The 19840-nt window shown below is 44.9% G+C and overlaps 6 protein-coding genes across 6 annotated transcripts; 2 read left to right on the top strand and 4 right to left on the bottom strand.

The window, feature by feature from the left end:
- Nucleotides 1-1364: 1364 nt before the first annotated feature.
- On the top strand, nucleotides 1365-2025 carry H6S33_002876 (uncharacterized protein; the record flags this gene model as incomplete). Its single annotated transcript, XM_044834261.1, has 3 exons — nucleotides 1365-1477; nucleotides 1539-1775; nucleotides 1875-2025. 3 exons carry the CDS (start codon nucleotides 1365-1367, stop codon nucleotides 2023-2025), a joined length of 501 nt encoding a protein of 166 aa, XP_044693037.1.
- Nucleotides 2026-4589: 2564 nt separating this feature from the next.
- H6S33_002875 (uncharacterized protein) lies at nucleotides 4590-5502 on the bottom strand (the record flags this gene model as incomplete). The annotated part of the gene is made up of 3 exons (XM_044834260.1): nucleotides 4590-4924; nucleotides 4991-5294; nucleotides 5350-5502. 3 exons carry the CDS (start codon nucleotides 5500-5502, stop codon nucleotides 4590-4592), a joined length of 792 nt encoding a protein of 263 aa, XP_044693036.1.
- A 1221-nt stretch (nucleotides 5503-6723) lies between these two features.
- On the top strand, nucleotides 6724-8039 carry H6S33_002874 (uncharacterized protein; the record flags this gene model as incomplete). Its single annotated transcript, XM_044834259.1, has 3 exons — nucleotides 6724-7252; nucleotides 7309-7721; nucleotides 7776-8039. 3 exons carry the CDS (start codon nucleotides 6724-6726, stop codon nucleotides 8037-8039), a joined length of 1206 nt encoding a protein of 401 aa, XP_044693035.1.
- Nucleotides 8040-8101: 62 nt separating this feature from the next.
- On the bottom strand, nucleotides 8102-9361 carry H6S33_002873 (uncharacterized protein; the record flags this gene model as incomplete). The annotated part of the gene is made up of 1 exon (XM_044834258.1): nucleotides 8102-9361. One exon carries the CDS (start codon nucleotides 9359-9361, stop codon nucleotides 8102-8104), a length of 1260 nt encoding a protein of 419 aa, XP_044693034.1.
- Nucleotides 9362-12020: 2659 nt separating this feature from the next.
- On the bottom strand, nucleotides 12021-12761 carry H6S33_002872 (uncharacterized protein; the record flags this gene model as incomplete). The annotated part of the gene is made up of 1 exon (XM_044834257.1): nucleotides 12021-12761. The coding sequence occupies one exon, from the start codon at nucleotides 12759-12761 to the stop codon at nucleotides 12021-12023; it is 741 nt and encodes a 246-aa protein (XP_044693033.1).
- A 5389-nt stretch (nucleotides 12762-18150) lies between these two features.
- Nucleotides 18151-18903, bottom strand: H6S33_002871 (uncharacterized protein; the record flags this gene model as incomplete). Its single annotated transcript, XM_044834256.1, has 1 exon — nucleotides 18151-18903. The coding sequence occupies one exon, from the start codon at nucleotides 18901-18903 to the stop codon at nucleotides 18151-18153; it is 753 nt and encodes a 250-aa protein (XP_044693032.1).
- Between the last annotated feature and the right edge of the window lie 937 nt (nucleotides 18904-19840).

Raw genomic sequence — 19840 nt, 5'->3', positions numbered from 1 at the left:
ATGATCACGAGATGGCTTACTGGTGGTTATCACATAGGTGTTAAAACAATAGTCTCTTATCCTGAAATGATGGATCAGAATATCCGTCCAGTTTTTCAACTCTAGTATCATTGCCTGACCACCTCCACCTGACTTACTAGGGAGGCAGCTCTAGAATTGTGTTCTTAAGTTAAGGATTAGTTTAGCTTCCGTACTGTTTACTATATTTGGATTATAGTCGGAATTGATTGTACACGTTGGGCTGGTTTTGTGTTGAGGTGCACGAAGAAGTGTTGGATTTCAGATTTAGTTTCTGTTTCGTTCTTTAGGTTTCTTTGGTTTCGGTTAAACAAATTAGTTGTTGGGATTTTCTTTGTGTTTATATAGTACGATTATCTCCATTTTTGTAACTTTCTTTTCTTCTTCTTTATGTAACATATTCTATTCTTCTGTTACTATTAGAACAATAGTATTATTCCTTCTCGTTAAAAGATTCATGTCCTGTTCTCCCTTGGTATAATATACTAAGGAGATTCCGAATATACATACCATTGAAACAAGTCCATAGGTCAAGCCCTCCTGATTTCACTTTGCATCAGAGATTTTCTTATTATCAGCCCAGCCCTATCCCACTCTGAACCCGAATATATCCGGAGTAGACCTGCACTTTGGCCTCACCCCGTTAGATCTAGCTACGGTTTTATCTTCATCTTTGTTATTGTCCTTGTTCCAATTTTCGGTTCTCGTCTTCGAATGTATTGCAAGTTGAACTGCACTGTGGTTCCACCCCATGAGAGCTAGTTATCAAATAGTTTAAACCTTTATACTATATCTGTCTCATTTGTGAATTTGGCTTTTTGGTGAATAAGGCTTAGATAAGCCTCAAGAATTCGACTTTTCCCAGTATTGTATTGGTTCACTAGCTTGTATATTCCTTCTAGTACCTGAATTTCGGTTTTCTTATAGCTCATTTGGTAGCATGAGGTGTCTGATACCTGCAGGGTTATGGGTTCTGCCAACCTCTTTTACTTTTTTTCCTTCTTCACTATCATGTACATAATTATCATTCCAGATATAATCCTTGAAATATCAAATAACCGTTTTTGTTGCTAATGATTATTCAATTCCATAGATTATTAAGCAATTATACAAAAAATTATCATTATTTTTTTTACCCATTTTGGCGTTAACGTTCCCCTCCATCACATAGAATTTTGCACTCGGTGATTTAAAGACTGGGCTACAACCACGCTCTTATCGCATCTACCACCCCCATCTCCATACATACATCCCTCCTGTCAGCAGCTAACTGTGACCAACCACCATATCAAATATTTCATTGTAGTCACCCTTCTACTCCACCCTCATCTCCTTCTTCCCCAAACATGGCCCACGGACGTGACGAGCGCTGGCCCCATGGCATGCCCATCACCCTTCGGACCCTGCAGCTCATCCTGGCTGTGGTAAACCCTGTCCTTCTTGGGATGTCCTCCGAGAGGTCCGCTTCCCACCCTTTACCTTCCTGTTCCTCTCTCTCTCAAACTGACTTCTTCCTGCAGCCTGTACACCTTCACCTACAGTGTTACTCTCGGCGTGCTGACAGCTATCTACACTATCACCTGTCTAATCTGCTATTGCGCCGGTAGATTGGACCCGGCGTCGGCCGCATGGATCGATTTTGGTGCTATATTTATGTGGGCATATGGCCTCGCCATCACGGGCCTTGGGCCTGACTTTCCCGACCATAGAATGGGCCACTGGTTGAGACTAATGATGGCGACGCAGTTGACCGAACTGTGAGTGTTCCCTTCCCCGGTGTCTGTCTGTGTATATCTCTCTGTTTGTGTGCGTCTATTTGCGTCTGATATGGGCAGTGGCTGATTGCATGGGCTTAGATTTCTCTTTATAGCAACGATGGGGATTGCTCTGACGGTGGTGCGGAGGGAGAAGGGGAGGGCAAAGCAGACAGCGCCGGCGGGGGTGGGTGCGCGGACCGGGCCGGGTCCAGGGCCCATCGTGCCTGGAATGGTAGAGGCGCCGGTGTGACCCCTATCAATGTGTCTTATAGCTGCTCTTTAATTGTGCGGTGCCCGGGGAAGAGACCCTGTACGTAAAGGGACACCTGTTTTCCTTACCAGTATATGCTTGTATCTGCGGTATTTGTGATGTACTTGAACAGTAGATCATCAGATGGTTACTCGCCCATATGTGTATATGCCACCCATGCGCTCAAGGTAAGGGACAAAATATACCACAATATACTCTCCTACCTTTCGGATAAACACTGCTCGCTTAAAATCTATCAATGGCATGTTAACATGCATCAAGATGACCCTTATATAACGCCAGATAACATACATCCCATGGTACGTGTCCTTTGCCCAAGCGCACTCGTCTCTAGTACACCATGTCCCTGTTTGGTGCTCATGCCACCCATCCTTCCCTAGTTCAAATCCATCAACACATCTAGTCCCAGGTGTGATGTGTATTTACCTTCGTCGACCATGAAACCTTGTTTCTCACCAATCGCAGGATATCACTCGTTCAAGATTTTATTGAGCTAGGTTTTAATTCCTGTTATTGATGTTGTTAATTCGTCAATGACGTGGAACTTCGAAAGTAGGACGATTTCATCTACAAGTTTACCAGCGCAGGGCTTATTCTAATGAGTGGAGTATCCAAAACGACACTATCCAGACCAGCACGTCCGCTCCCATGTTTTAAGTAGTAAGGTTGGTTCGTACCCAATACCTTCCAGAAAGCCCTTCAATAACCTGCGCCGAAATACCTTCAGATCGAGCGGCATTATTATTAAGACAGATCAAAATGTGGTATTCTCCTACGTCGAGGAGCCAACACAAGCACCTCCAGGCATCATCTCTGAGGTTAAACGCCGAGGCCTTGGGGTATTTTCGCAACGATCATTAATGAATGACTCTATATTTCTAATTCTATCAAACCTTTCTCTTATTTTGAATGTGCAATACTGGTGTATGGATCTTTCGTAAACATTGAACGGGCTGTATAGAGAATGGCGTTTATCGGTCAACCAGGTCTAACGGTGCGAACAGTTGACCAACGGCATGTTTTTGTTTAACATTGCCCTTTGATAAACCGTGTAAGTGATTCTCAGGTCATCTCTTCCAGACTCGAACTTCCCAGCCACAATGACCAACGCCTAATCTCCTAGTATCTGATTTAGACACGTTTCTACCGGCAGAACTATGGCTCGAGAAGCTATGGTGGGTAGGTATGTAAACTCCGGCGTTTGCAGCCAATCAATCTATAGAAATTGGGAGATCTACTACCATCATGGCACTAGCGCCTAGCCTAACGGTGGAATTTTCTCTAATTCCCATACAAAAAAAGTTCCTCTGAAGTTGACACACCCACCCCCTATGCCTTCTCGCGCCATAGGTGTGTGATAAACTACTCCTGCGCTACTCAAGCCCTGAGAGTTCCAGTTCTTAACAATCGACTTGCACGACGAGATGTCTCAGGACTGAATGTGCACGCGAGTGTTCGACTAGATTAGTAATAAAAAGAATTACTACATTTATGGTCAGACTGAGCGCGGGCGGAGACAAGCGAATGCCACAGCATCAAGAGATCGAGTATGCTTACGCAATCTTGTAGTATCACTCGGTCTTTTAACATAAGTTGGTGGTCACAAAGAGCTATGGGTATACCGATCGATACCGGTCCTTCCGAGCGCTGTTCTCTGGAGCCCTGTAACTCTGCGGTCCATCAACCTCATTTTCCTCGCCCACAAACGTACAACCATATATGCATGGCGCGGGAAGTAGCCTGGCAACCCCACCAACATACATACCACGTCAGCCAATTCTCTCATTGGCTCTGAGAAGCAAACATTGAAGAGTCTCATCGACTTGAGCTCGACTGTATGGCTGTAGTCAAGGGCTACTGCACTGAACTGGTGTGAGCATGCTTGACAACGCCGATGCCTCCCCGAGCACTCTCACATCATGCCCTACTCTCGTCCCGCGCGCCAAGTCACGGTGGCTGTTCCATATATCAGCTCATCACAATCAATATAACAACCCGGTCCGGCCACCATCTTCGCGGCGCTTATCGATCCAGCCAGCTACCTCGTTATCGGTTGCAACCGATACCAAATATTATTTCCGTGGCTCCGAGAAGATTTCCACCGACGGACAGTAACAGTTCAGGGTAGATAGAGTAACAACTCAGACCGAGGAGCCCGGAGGTACATACAGTGCTAGGTTGGTCTTCAGACCGAAACCCCTCTGGAAAAGAGTGGAGCCTCAGACGGTTTGCGGCGTCCGCTATTTCGATCGGGGGAATGTTGAGAGGTTACGTGTCACAGGTACGATCTCGACAGATACATACGCTAACCTATTTTTTGCGACAGGGAAGAGTGCGGGGAGGAGGCAGGGACAGGGACGGGGACAGGGACAGGGACAGGGGCAGGGGTACGGCGGCTCATAACTACCAAAGTGCAATTAAGGATTTCGGTGGCAACGGGACAACGAAAACCTAACCTGCCCACACAAAAAAAAAAAAAACACTGCCGGTGATTCAATTGTAGACATATTAAATATCTTTAGTTAAATACAAATAAAAAATTATTACTCCCAATCTGAATCTTCCTCTTGACTTAGTTCATTATCGGTTATGTCCGGTAAATTTTCATCAGGGAATTCTGCAACCAAGTGTGCTGCACCCCGTCCCCTAATAGAAGATACCTCCCGGGGCTTTAACAACAATGAGAGTACGGGATTTTGATTTCCCTTCTGAATGTGTCTTCCTAGATAGGCTTTAAGGAAGGTATACATAACAAAATGAGTCTTTCTACCATCAGGCATGATGTCCTCATACTGTACCCCATTGGCAGGTAGATCTCCTTTTGAAAGCATACGGGCGCAGTAGTCCATTGTTGAATTGGGGAGATAGGAATCATGATCTTATGTGTTTCCGTCAGTAAAAGTTAGGCAAACAAAAAAATTTAAATATCAGGAAACATATATACCATAGTACTCATTTGTGTAGCTATTTTTTAATTTCTTATCTCTAATACTTTCAATCGTATTTAGAAAAGGTATTTGCTCATAATTGTTGACACCGTCAGGTGGAAAATAGTAGTTGTAGTAGGGTTCCCCGGTGGGAAGATTGGGTCTGTTACTTTGTTTCCGTATCTTATGATTATTCCAGTTCTCAACAAACTGATGTAGCTTGGCCCGTATGATAGGCATATAGGTATAAAGAATAGCTATCATGTCCTCCAATTTGTCTTCTTGAAATAGGTTTTCCTGTTGAAGTGTACGGAAATATTTCTTTTTAATACCGATTAGTTATGTTCCTATATGTAATAGAATTGATTCACTTTACCTTCCAATCGGCTGTTGCCCCCTTTGTAAGCTGTCCCCACCAACTTTCTATACGGACATTTCTTGTTGATGTTCCATACCAAAATACCTCTGGGAATGTAATATCTGGGTTATGATCTCTGTGTAACTCCCAGAAAGATTCTGCCAGTAACATTGTTTCCGTCCCTCTGTCTGCTCTGATATGCAATGGCAAACAATTCTGTGTCTGCATAATCTCCAAGAACTGACTTAATACACTGACCCCCGTCTTGCCAGAAACTCCACAGTAGAACCAGGTTACATAACGGGAATATGCATCTATAGCAGCATAGATTTCAATGCCAAACATTTGCAGTTTGAGATGCCCATCAATAGACCAACACCAATTAGGTCCAGGACATATGAAATGCGCATGGTGTCTATTGACCCCCTTGAGTCTGTTTTCCACCCCGATTGGATCAACAATCTTCAAAGCTTGTCCTATCCGATGACTTTCAAAATCAGTTTAGTTTAGTTTGATAAAGGAATATCAAGCTGGTAAAGTCTTACTGTGAGGCCAAAACACCCATATTCCGTAGGTGCATCCAGACTGATCTCCGGCCGGCTAAAGTAATATTCCCCCTTTCCAATTCTTGCTCAATTATTTCTTGCAATTTTTGATCCGCATCATCATTTATCTCAGCTTGCGTTAACCTTCTATACATCCCCATAGATTTCCGTATGATACATAATCTCTTGAATTCTATTTGATAACCATGAATTTTTAAAATCTGGTTTTAAATCAGTATTTAAAAGATATTATTTTAAACTGTTGAGATTGCAATACATACCCGTAGGATTTTTTTATCACTCAGACACTTAATCCAAAATAGATAGGCAATCTCAACCCGCATAGAAGGTGTGTCCTGGCTACGGGTGTGTTTTTTAAAATTCCATTCTCCCAGCTTGGTCATAAGGGACCTGCGGGAGCATTTAATACCCATGTCAGTCAAGAATGACAATACTTGATTAATTGTTTGATCTTGTTCAACATAAAGCCGTTGGATCAAATCTTGATTTGCTGATAGTGCAGCCGCAACTGGTGATTGACGAAAAGTTGACATTTCGAGTGATAGATGATGACGGTGTGTGTTTTAATGAAAATTATATGAAATTGATGGCAATCAGAATTGGCAGTTTCGGAACAATGAAATACATTAGAAATGGTAAAAATATATCTTATATATACATAAATATGAAATTCTTTGAAATTCTATTGTGTTCTGTATTCACAGGGATATTTTTCAGAAGCCGAACATAACCGACAAACCCCACCTTGTATCCCGTAATTATTTTCAATACCAAATGAAATATCTTCTGATTTTATATCAATTTTAATCTCATCAATCATTCTACGATGTCGCCAGTTGAATATTGTTCAGAAAGAGAAAAGACTATCCATCCGCAGACCACCGACAAAGTTTTCCGTTGTTGTGGAGAACGGGTACCACCACATTTACTTCTACCAGTCTCCCGTAATTCAACAAAAGTCAAAAGGGAACCAATAAAAACTACAGCCGGTGGTTCAGCCTCTGCACCGTCAACAGAAACCAGGCCAAATAGAAGAGATAAAGGGAAGGGTAAAGCCTCACAAAATATTGAAACAATTCTTCTTCTTTCCAGCCCGACAAACTCACCAGAGAGGATTGTCAAAACAGGTCAGTTAACAGCCCGTCAGATTGTGGAACTTTACCGTCAAGGCTCAATTAGTAAAACTTCTACAGAATCGAAAAAACAGAACTCAACATTTGGTTTAGTGCCTGCCCTCACATCACCAGCCCCCGCCAGCAGACAAAGTACTCTCAAAATTACAGCTAGAGATTCCCGCAAGTTAGTCATATACGTTGGCTCTTTAGATGATAAATGGAGTTCATACAAGAATATAGGTAAAACAATCAAGTGTTGAAATGTCTCATTTGATTTATTTTAACCAGTTATATAGGTGTATCATCAAAGATATTTGAGGACTTAGATGAGCTCATTATCGATCACTCTGATTTTGCTTTCAGTCTCTTGAGCTCCTCTCCTAATTGGCAGGATGCTATCACCGCAGAGTCATTAGATATACATCAAGTCCTTGTTGCAACGCATTTCCACCCCAAAGATGGACCCCATAGGTTGGAGGTCAGGAGCAAGCCAATAACAGTTAGAGATTTTCTGATGGATTTTCCTGGAGGGCCGTCTACCAAAATTGTTTTGGTAGTCAAATACCAAACAGAAGAACAACGGGCAATCAGGATCAAAAAAGAGAAGGAGGAAACACAAGAGTTTCTCACTGCTGTACGGGCAAGAAGAGACAGGTTTGATTCACCAGCGGTTATCAAAAAGGAGCTTTCTATGAGAGTAGGAGAAAAGGTATATTATTTAATTCTATAGAATGGCAGCCGATTCATACTAATTATCCTATAGGCACCTTCCCCAGAAGACGAACATTTTACCAGTGATCCCCCATTGCCATCTACTCCTACATTAAAAAGAGATTCAACGGCTTTGACTCCTGATCTACCTGAGGAGTCAAATTGTTTACTTAGCTCTCCCCATTTAGAGTCCTCTCCGTCACCAATTGGTAAAGATATTCCTTCAATACTATTTGAAGGGAATGCTATACAAGAGATCAGAAAATCTAATCGGCAGCCAAAGAAGAGGAGGAGATTATATGAGGATAGTGATTAAACATTTTTGTATATAGTTAAAACAATCATTTTATTTCTCTAACTACTAATTGTTATTCTAATCTAAACAATTTCAGGAAATCTTTTAAGATATTCCTTTTTGACGGCTTCATGCATTGTTGAGACCAAACAATGTCTAAAACCGTACCAGTTAGTAGTAAAGTGTTCTAACTTTGTTCCCCTGATAAAACCAATTCCACCAGGCCTACAAACAAACTTCCTATTCATTTCCCTGATACAGAAATCAGCTCCCGTGAACTCACCCATTGGTGCCATTACCGCCCATCCATCTTTTAAATCACCAATATCATAATGAGGTTCAGTAAACAGATTAATCAAACATGCTCTCAAAGAGAAACATTCCTGATCATCAGTTGCCCACTGTTGTTTCTCCTCCTTTGGCAAGGCCGTGATCATTTTGACACAAATATCTCTGTTATCTTTGTCAACAGCACCAAGCAAAATTCTTTTGGCTCTGGTAAGATTGCCTAGTGAGGTAAAAAGGCGGAGGAGAACCGGATTCATGTGTTGAGATGTTTTGAGAGTATCTTTGGTGATGACAGCGTCATCATTATGACCTCTTTCCATCCACATACCCCAATGGTAAACACCAGCCCGTGACCAATCAGCCCAACAAAGATGAGGATTGGCAAGAAGCCAATTCTTGTACTCAGTATGCCTAATATCTTTAACACCGGGAATATCAGGTGGTTGGAGTTCAGCATACTCCTCAATGTTGTAAGTTGTAGACTTCAGAACCCAGTTCCCAATTTCAACTCCGTAGACCATCTCAAAACCATTGCTGAAGTAGACAAACATTCGGGTGTAATTTTTATCAAGGGCAAGATAAAAGGCACCGGGAACTGCTGGCACTTCAACTTGCTCATAAGTAAGAGCAACCTTATTGACCTCCTCTAAACTTTTGTTAACAAGAGTGCCAACTTTATTCAAAGGTTGAGAGATATCAACGTCAAAGAATACCTCAATGACACTCCCAATCTTGCCCTTGAAAATCTTAAAAGACCTGGCCCCGTTGGCTTTGGCCTCCTCACAAGTAGCCTTCATACCCTCAGAGAGACACATCCACTTGTTGATATCCCTTTCCAATTCCCGATCACTCTGTACTTTTTTGGGTACAGCAGATTGACTGGCAGCTTGACGGGCAGCTTGTCTGGCAAGGAATGGTGTGAACTGTTTGGTTATGATATCAGCCAGGCGGTGGCTTTTGACACAGTCGGCCTTCTTTTGACCTTGAAGGTAGGGAGGAGACTTGAGAGCGCCGGCTTTGGTATGCATCAGGGCGGGATTGGTGAACTTAGGCATTGCTGTAGTCAAATTAGCACCGGCAGCAGTCTTGCAATGCAATAAAAACTCACCTACTAAAGGTAAGGCTAAGTGGTCGGGAACAGGTGCTGGAGTTGACGGCAACAGACTTCCTAACCAGAAGTAAATTGAAGCTGTGCAATAAACTTCTCTACCAGAGGTTAGGTGAAGTGGTCGTGTATGGGTGTTGGTGGAGGGACCTGGTGTCAGCAGCGGACTTCCTTACCAGAAGTAAAGTGAAGCCGTGCAATAAACTTCTCTACCAGAGGTTAGGTGAAGTGGTCGTGTATGGGTGCTGGTGGAGGGACCTGGTGTCAGCAGCGGACTTCCTTACCAGAAGTAAAGTGAAGCCGTGCAATAAACTTCTCTACCAGAGGTTAGGTGAAGTGGTCGTGTATGGGTGCTGGTGGAGGGACCTGGTGTCAGCAGCGGACTTCCTTACCAGAAGTAAAGTGAAGCCGTGCAATAAACTTCTCTACCAGAGGTTAGTTGAAGTGGGCGGTGGTGTTCGTGGTTGGTTGGTGGTTGGTGGTTGGTGGTTGGTGGTTGGTGGTTGGTGGTTGGTGGTCGTTCGTGGAGTGTCACGCTGGTTGCCAAAACCCCGAATTCGCTAATTGCACTTTGGTAGTTACGAGCCGCCGTACAGGGGTCATATCTCGCTTATTTAAGCTTAAAACAACCAACTGCAGCACGTCACCACCACCTGTCGCTCACATGTGAGTGCACGCGCCAAGTCCAGAGTTCAGGACGGTGCATTGATAGATACTGTGATCTGAGAGGTCACATGTAGTCTATATGTTCTCTTCCTACGACAATGACAAACCTGGTAAAGAAGCTGGACATATAGGTCTATTATAGACACGTATGTACGTACAGAGAGTAAAGACTTTTAGCCAGAAATCTACGAGATTGTTCTGCATGCGTTAATTCCTTGGCCCGCATACTCTTGCTCACTACTCTCAGAGAAGAGAGGTTGATATATCACATCCAACTTGAACATCTTGGAAGTCTTGGCAATAATCTTTTGGTCGTTGCTTTAGAGTGGTGCCTAAATCTCTACATTCTGGTAATTGGGGCGCCTCGAATGTCCCACCTCGACCCTCAACGGCCCTTCCTGTCTCTGTCCAACAACTAACCCAATTGCTTAGGCAAAGAAGCTTCCTCTATGCCTACAGCATTTGCATCTGTGTACTGACGGGCATGTTCACTGCCACCTGCCTGATATGCTACCGCTATGGTAGCTTGCACCCACTGCCGCTCTTTTACACCGACTTTGGCGCTACATTCCTGTAGACATATTGCGCATGCGTGGTCACCACGAACCCCCCGGAGGCCGCAGATCACCACCCACCGGAGTACAAATGGTACATACTGACGGCGATGGTATTGATCGAGTTGTAGGTGTCCCCCCCCCCCTGTGCAGCTGTGATATGTGTCGATGTGTGTGCGTATGTGTGTGTGTGTGTGTGTAGATCATTGTATGAGATGAGCTGCGACTGATTATGCGGGCCTAGATATCTGCATATAACGACGACGGGGATTGCGCTCATGGTGTTGAGGAAGGAGAGGAAGAGGGCAAAGAGAATGGCACGGGCGGGGGTGGGGATGCCTGTCGGGCCGATGCCAGAGGCCATCGTGCCTGGAATGGTGGAGGCACCTGTGTGATTACGATTTGTCTTGTGGTAGGTGTTATTTGACTGTGTGGTGCCCGGGGAATATTATTATTTGTATGTAGGTTCGTCCAGGGGTGGGCTATGATGGGTAGTATCTGTCTGCCCTGCCTGCCTGTGCTTCTGTGGTGACCGCCCAAAACTAATAGCAGCCTCTATTGTGGACAGCCTTGAACGAGATGTTTGACTCGGTTTTGAAATCCCTTAAAATTTCTATCAGCACCTGTTTTATCTCCGCATGCCTCGGAAAGGAGGGGCGGTGCTCCTGGCGGTACGCCATGTGCTCCTTCAATGCCAGAACGTATTTTCCCCATTATTCTGATTTTGGGCTCATTATCCGGTATATTCGCTGTTTTGACTTTTCAGCTTTATTTAATCTCCTCTGTCTCGCTTGCCTACGCCTACCTGCAGTCCTATAGCACCGCAGACATACCACATATGATCAGGCGTGGGTTATTAGAGAAAATATATGTAGAGAAGTGTAGTAATTGAGCGTATTATTCCAACAAAATAGAGAAGGGGGAATACCCCATATTTATACTAAAGAAAGGTAACACAAAGACATAGTGAATCATAACCATATAAGTAATAGAAAGACATGACTAATAAAACCCAGAGAAAGAATGAGTCAAAACCCATGACTCATGATGACAAATGAAAATCCTCCAATACTATGAAATGTGCTGAGCGTACTATTTCAAGACTTCCCCTCGTGAACCACAGTGAATAGTAGAAGAAAATAAAACATGCTTAACCTTATCCAATCCCTTTGTAAGTAAATCCGCCACGTTTTCATTTGTAGAGATATATTCCAACTCAAACAATTTATCCTCGTATCGTTCCCGAACAAAATGAAAATTCACATCAATATGTTTAGACCTTTTATGAAAGACAGGATTTTTAACCAAGGACAAAGAACCATTATTATCACCACGAAGAATAAAAGAAAGTTTCGATTTCCGTTCCAACTCATGTATCGCATTCCTTAATCAGATCAGTTGTCGACTAGTATCCGAAAGAGCCATGTATTCTGCCTCAGTAGTAGAGGTAGCGACGGAGCGCTGCTTATAAGAACGCCAGGAGATGAGAGCTTCCCCTAGCATAAAGCAGTGGCCGGTAAATGAGCAGCGATCGTCGATGTCAGAGGCATAGCTTGCGTCACTGAAGCCGATGAGTGCAGTCAGTGGCGTTTTTGCGTAGAAGAGTGACCAATCGAGGGTACCCTTCAGATAATGAACGACGCGATAGACTGCAGCCAGATGAGCTTTGGTGGGACAGGAGGAAAATTGCAAGAGCATGGTGACGGTGTAGGCGAGGTCCGGTCTGGTACCGATTACTGCATACATTAATGAACCGATTATTGACTGATAGATTGTTGCATCGTCGATTTTCTCCGCTTCTGTTCCCTTTTGTAGGTGAACATTGTTGTCGATGGGTGTTGCCACAGGTCTCGATTCATCGAAACTGTATTTGATAAGTACACGCTTAAGATAGGCTTCCTGTGATAGGATCACGCCTGTCTTAGTGTGGATCAAGTGGATCCCGAGTGCCCAGTTGGCTGTGCCAGTTTCCATCATTTCGAATTCTGCGTGGAGTTGGAGGCTGACGCGGTTTTTGCGTTCAACGGACCAGTAGAAGATAAGGATATCGTCCACGTACATGGCGATGACAACTTCCCCTGTTTTGTGAATAAAAATACAAGAGTCGAAGTCCGATTTTCTGAATCCCATTCTGATTAGCGTTTTGGAGAGACGAGCATACCATTCCCGAGATAATTGTTTGAGGCCGTAGATACATTTGATAAGTCTGCATGCTTTACCGGGGTTAGGGTAGCTAGGTGGAGATTTCATGTAGATTTCTTCCTGGAGTTCGCCGTATAGGAAAGCGCTAGTAACGTCCATCTGATCGCATTGGCCGCCGGTTTGAAGGCAGCGAGCAAGAAGCAGTCTGATGGATTCGTATCAGGTAACGGGAGCGTAAGTCTGATCAAAGTCTTGACCAGGTACCTGTGAGAAACCTTTTGCGACAAGTCGGGCTTTGTACTGAATGGGGTTCCCATCGGGCCCGAGTTTGATTTTATATACCCATTTGCAGTCGACCAATTTTCGGTGATCTGGTGTGTCAACCAAATTCCAGATGTTATTCCTAGCGAGTGAGTCAAGTTCAACTTCCATAGCCTTTTGCCATTTTTCGGAGTCAGGACTATTGATCGCTTGGTGATAGTTTGTTGGTTCTGTAATGGTGGTATCATACTGAATGTTGTGTCCATATCTGACCGAAAGTTTCCGTTCCCGTACTGGGTTACGTCTCGGTTGATCAGTTTCTGTGTCAACATCATTGTACGGGGTACATTCAGGAGCGGCTTCTTCTTCTTCTTCTTCTTCAGATTCGTTGTTGGAAATTTGTTCCATAGTTTCTCGAAGCATTTGTTGGTTAAACAGGTCTTCGATATCGGAATCGGAGAGTTTCACAGGTGGTGTTGGTGGACGTGAGGGTGGTTCTTGTTTGATCTCGATTTGGTTTAGTTTATGGGGTATGTCGGTTTTCATTGTTTCGATTTCTTCCCCTACGGACGGACCTTTAAACTTAAAGGGACGAGAGAGAACTACTTTTCTTTGTGATGGTATATAAACACAACAGATTTTATCAGAGTCTCCATAACCACAGAATTCTCCCGTGATTGCCCTAGTGTCCAGTTTTGTTCCAGCTGATCGTGCTTCGACAGGTATATGAATGAACATTGTTTCACCGAAGGATCGGAGATGCCCAATGAAGGGTTTCTTGCCGGTGTGTGCTTCATATGGTGTCATGTTTGGGAGTGCTTTATGCGGGAGACGATTCTTGACATGTATCATTGTATTGATCGCTTCTGCCCATAGATTCCGTGGAAGATCGTGGTCGAGCAAGGCGGATCGTGTCATTGTTGCTATTGTTCTGTTGAGGCATTCTGCTGTTCCGTTTGACTCATGAGAGTAGGGTACAGTGAATTCATGCTTTATGCCTTTGGAGGCAAAGAACTGTTGAAGATCGTTGGAGATGTACTCGCCGCCATTGTCGCTTCAAAACCGTTTGACTGTTTTGTCCAATTGATTTTCCATATATGCGATATACCGTTGTGTGGCAGCTGCTGCATCTGACCTCTTTTTAAGGAAGTAGAGGTGAGCGTACCTGGAGTAATCATCGATGAAAGTAATATAGTAAGTAAAACCGCCAAGAGAAGGAGTGGAAAACTTGCCACTCAGATCTGAGTGGATTAGTTCTAGTGGTTGTTTGGAACGTGGTTCGGTAAGAGGAGCGAGATGGGATTTGGTATCTTTGGCGAGTTCACATGTGTTGCATGTTTCTATGTGACCTGTTGTGGGGAGAGACTTTGGGTCGGCGACCATGTTACGTAACCGTGAGAGCAAAGAAGCGGGGAGATGTCTGAGTCGTTGGTGCCAGTCATAGAAGCTGGTAGCGATGGAGATGTGTGCGCAAAGTTCCTTGGTTTCAAAGATGTAGAGACCAGTACTGTTTGCGTTAGCGATCTCAACGATTTCCTTGCTGTTTGGTTTGTAAATGGTAAAGCCGTTTTCTGTCCCTGTCGTTGTGAATCCCTTTTTGGCAATACATGACCAAGACATTAGGTTGGTGTTGCCGAGTTCTGGGATTAAGAATACGTTCTGCAGAGTAATGAGGCCATGTGATCCGTTGATGGTGATGTTTCCAATTCCGGTTATCTGTAGCTTTCGCCCACCGCCAACAGTGACTGTTCCACTGTAAGGTAAGGAGTTGATAACCTGAGTTCCGGTCATGTGGTTAGTTGCGCCAGGGTCAAAGATCCATGCCTTGTTGTCAGATGTGGAAGGTCCTGCAACGAAGCCAAAGTAGTCTTCCATTGTTACATCCGAGGTATCTGAGAAAGTGGTGAAGTCGAAAGAAACCGGCATAGTAAATACATCAGCTTCTTCGAGTGCGGGGAGGCCAGAGAGGTCAGGAATCCAAGAGAGATCAAGTTTTGTGTGAAATGCAGTACCGGACGCGACGTTAAGGTTGCCAGATACAGCGGACTTCTCTTTGTCTCTGAAAGCTTTAAGTTTCCGGCAGTCTTTATGTGTGTGAACTTTTGCAAATTCGCCGTTCTTGGTGCACCATGTACATGTAAGATCCTTTTTATCCTTTTTGTTGTTTCGTGCCTTGCCGACTTTGTTGTTGTTTCCATGTCCTGGGTTTCCTCGCCTGATGTTGTAGGCTTCTCCAGTCGCTTGTCCATCGTTGTTGCGCCGTAAGTCCAGATCGAACAGCTTTTCATAGACATCATCAAAGGTGACATTGGGCTTGGTTTGCAGATTGTCAACGACTGATTCGAGGGATTCGTGCGGGAGTGAGAGTAGTAGGAAGGATGCCTTCACTTCTGAGACTGATGCGAGTTGATGGATGTGGTAACCGAGTGGGTCTTTGGTTTTGTCCGTAGAGTTACTAGTTCTAGTGAGGAGGGATGACCAAAGAGTATTGAATTGGGTTAGATGTTCCTTGATACCTTTGTCAGGCGTATACTGTAGGGTTACAACGTTGGCAAGAAGCGAGTGGAGGGAAGATACAGTTTTCCGGTCAAATCTGTCCTCGAGTTGAGTCCAGAGGTGGTGAGCGGTGTCGGCCGGAGTAAGCGTGAGGATGACTTCAAATTCGATGTTGGATTGAAGGAAGACGACGGCGAGGTTATCTTTCTTGTCCCATTCGCTGATTTCTTCGGCATTGTCTGTGGTTTCTTCTTCGTCCTCTTCTGCTGGTGTTGCTGCTGCTGCACCTTCTGCTGGTTGTTCTGCAGGTGGTGCCGCTGTAACCGTAGTGGTGAACGCAGGACGCTTACTCGTACCATTGACTAGATTCCACAAATCGTAAACTTTTAACATGCGACAAGCGAGGTCCCTCCAAACAGTGTAATGGCCTTGGCCAGACAGCTTGCATGGTAAAGCGGGAATTTTAACGCTGTTGTTTGACAGGTTTGAAGTGAAACGATAGGGTGTACTTTAATAGTAAAAATGGTTTGGAGTATTATTAAGCGTAGATGGTCTCTGGGCTCATAACCTAGAGAAAATATATGTAGAGAAGTGTAGTAATTGAGCGTATTATTCCAACAAAATAGAGAAGGGGGAATACCCCATATTTATACTAAAGAAAGGTAACACAAAACATAGTGAATCATAACCGTATGAGTAATAGAAAAACATGACTAATAAATACCAGAGAAAGAATGAGTCAAAACCTGTGACTCATGATGACAAATAAGAATCTTCCAATACTATGAAATGTGCTGAGCGTACTATTTCAAGAGTTATAACTCTGTAGATAAGGCGGAATAACCTTTATTCTTTAAACATGCTGCTACTCAGGTAGACGTTACTCTATCTTACTTGGCATGAAAGGCTCTCGGGTTCGGTCATACATCAATAATGGGTCGAAAATATAAGAGAAGCGATGATAGGGCCACACTACACACCAGTGTCAAGACCTGAGACTAGGATTTTGATTCGATTGCATGCCGCTTTCCTACCATAGCCCTGCAACGAACGCTGTCATCGACCCAGCAATAATCAACACCTCAAGGAAAGAAAACAGAAGAACAACCAGTCCGACTTTGCTCATATGAATACTAGTTCCTTGACTCTTTCCCAAAGACCCGGGGGTGGGCAATATAATTAGTCTCGAAACATCGTAAAATGTTGAAAAATGGAGCATTTTCCAGGCCAAAGGTCTGGTATTGTCTCAAAGCAGACGTAGGGTTGGGTGGGTCTTGACTCTAACATAATTGTAGGGTTGGGTGGGTCTTGACTCTAACATAATTGTCAATTAAACTCGGCGTCAGTTTGGCTCACAACGACGCTAGCATTAACACTAAGCCGGATTAGGTTTGATTCGAGACAAGGTCTCATACGTACGAATTCTGCAAACCCTAACCCTAATTCTCATTTTAATCTGTATACTATCGGATTCTGCATCAGTATAATCTACTCAGGGGTACATACATGTAACCATTACCCACCCGTCGATCCAACCCTAATCCGCTCTGTAGTCTGGCGCGAGACCACGATCACGAGACTTTGCGTGATACAGACCCTAAGTCTCCTCAACCACAAGATTCTCTCTTCCTAGATGCCGGACGAGACGAGATCAAGGGAAGTCTCGTCTTATTTTGTGTTGTGTGCACCACTGGTATTAGGCAAGACTGGGATAAGAAAAACTGCCGAGAGGATTGGAAGAGGGGTCATAGCAATTGCCAAATTCGACCAGAAAGCCCTGATGGAAGAAGCAAAACAATCTCAATCAAGGCCTCACTCGCGACCACGTCATGGGTCGTCACTCGTTCATGAGATGTCACTCGAGTCCCGGAACGTCGTATGAATCACAATCTGTCACTCGGCTGACGGCTATGTTGAAACGGAGCACTCTGATATGGACAGCGCAGCGATATTGTACCCAGATAAAGCGTTGATAGGCGAACATATAGCATCCAGTATTGGTGGTCGTGGTGTCACATCAATGAAACCACTATCCTCCCTCCCCCCCCCCACGCATCTCTAGAATTCTCAAATTTGCATCGGGTGGTCTAAGCTGTTTGGTTTCTGTCTCCAATCGCAACTTATGATAAACTCAAACTACAGCTGCCATTGCTCGTCGCCTACAGATGCAAGAACAGAAAGCTCCCTGGCTAGCGGAAACCCTAACCCTACATTACAGAGTTGATTGATAATTCATTCGTCTGTGCTATGTCACTACGTTACCGGGTTGCTACAATTACCCTAAATATCAAAATTACGGTCGCAATCGCTGCTAGTATAAGAAGTCAATCCATGCCTGCATATATCCATTGCACTAGGTTTAGAAGGGTAAACGAAGAGAATAACACATTGATATCGAGACGTAGCCAGACATGAATTTGGGAATCGGGTGTGAAGCGTAAACTCTTTTTGGCCATGGAATTCGGCCTATATTCTAAATGGAGTCTACGTTCGAAACGAACACAGGCCAGCTATTGCGTAATGTAGTGCTAGAGCACCAGGATAGATATGGGCCATTCCAAGCACCAGATCCAGCTCTAGCAGCCATCATGTAAATACAAAGAAGAACCAGCTGAGAACACTACAAAACAGCCAAACGCTCTCCATCCTCCCCAACCCACACCTCACCTTCCCCTTCGCCCTCACTCTGCTCCTCCTCCAACACCACCTCGACACTATCCTCCTCATATTCCTTTCCTCTCCCATTACAAAGCTTCCACCGATTCTTCCCCAACACCCGCTTCTCCGCCTTGCTAGAAAACCACTTAAACCCTATCTTCCGATATTGCACCGCATACACCTGCTCTCCCTCCGCATGCCACCCCATCCGTTGAACCGTACCCCCCTCACGCCCCACATCCACCCCCAGCAGCTCTCCCTCCGTCGCTGACCCCCCCAATCCCCCACTATCCTTATTGCTCACCGCCACCACCGCATCAACGACAGTATGATAACCAACCACCAAATATACGCTGTTGCCATCCTCCATCGCCTCCTGCAGCCATTCTTTGACCTCGTCGTCATCGCACGCATCCCTAAACCATCTCGTGCTTTTATCCATATAGTACGTGTATGCCTCCGTCGCAGAGAGGTCGATGTTCGCCGTCTGGGTGCTGTTGTACCGAGCTGACAGGAGCTTGGTGAGACATGTCCGCAGCGTGGTGGTGCTCGTGGAGGAGATGTTGCTGTAGTAGTTCTTTTGAGAGATAATGAGAGGGTCTGGGGGGTTGGGGGGGTCGTGGTAGGACGCGTGGGGGGCGGTGCGATCCAGGAGGAGACGACCGAGACGGATGGATGTGAGGGGGAGGAGCGTGGGGGTGAGGTTTGTGGGCATTGTGGATATTTGGGAAATTGGTATTATGGCACGGCGAGGTGGGGTTTGATGTTTGAAGGATGGATGGGCGTTCGGCTTAAGTATGTACCTCCGCCATCGACTGTGGGAGATAGATACTCTACACCTCATGCACCCAAGCAAATAGTGTGCGTAATCCTGTGCAGCGTATGTATGTACTCTACATGGAGTACTAGTATTTCGCTGACGTTTTTGAACTGGGCCATTATTGCATACACCCAAAATCATGAGCTTGGCGTATTTTTGTATGGCATGCAATATCAGTCGCGTCCACAAACGTCAGAGAAATACGAGTAGAGTATTGTACATACAGCGATTCGCGAATAAGGGGGTTTGAGCCAATAGAAATCGATACTGACTGCGTCTTGACCGAGAATGGCTGTAGAGTACCTGTATGCGCACCCGGGCCGATTGAAAATCAAACCTCTGCAGTGCGCAGTCCGCGGGTCTGCATGCTCATCCGCAGATGAGTTTTCATGGGTTGCCTCCTAGAGGTTGGCGGGGTCAGACCGTTTTACGTAACACTCGTAATTTCACAGCGTTTGTGAACACAGCCAGTGGCAGTGGGGCTGCATAGACCAAAGTCTGGAGCCTCATGCAGGATCTCTCGAGTAACTATGCACACCCACAAACGCTAGGGAAGGCATCACCAGACGACTTTTACTTTCATATTACTATGGGGGATACACATTTTCTGATTCGTTCCCTGCCGTGGTAGAGCCAGAGCTCGAGTAACTAGAGTGTTTTCTCCGGAGCACGCCTCCACTAAGCCTTTCTCGATGGGTACCGGTGGCTGCGGCTGAACTGGCGATATGTAGCAGTCAGCCTCCCTGCAGAGAGCCCTTATGCGAATCTCCCGCGCCCGCCTTGGTGTGACTGTTCAGAAGAGGCCAGTTACATATCCTTTATCTCGCCCTTC

This window comes from Morchella sextelata, assembly GCF_020137385.1.
Source record: "Morchella sextelata strain SCLS chromosome Unknown scls_13, whole genome shotgun sequence".
NCBI lineage: Eukaryota > Fungi > Ascomycota > Pezizomycetes > Pezizales > Morchellaceae > Morchella > Morchella sextelata.
Note: the sequence above shows the minus strand (reverse complement) of the source record. Positions and strands in the feature narration are given on the sequence as shown.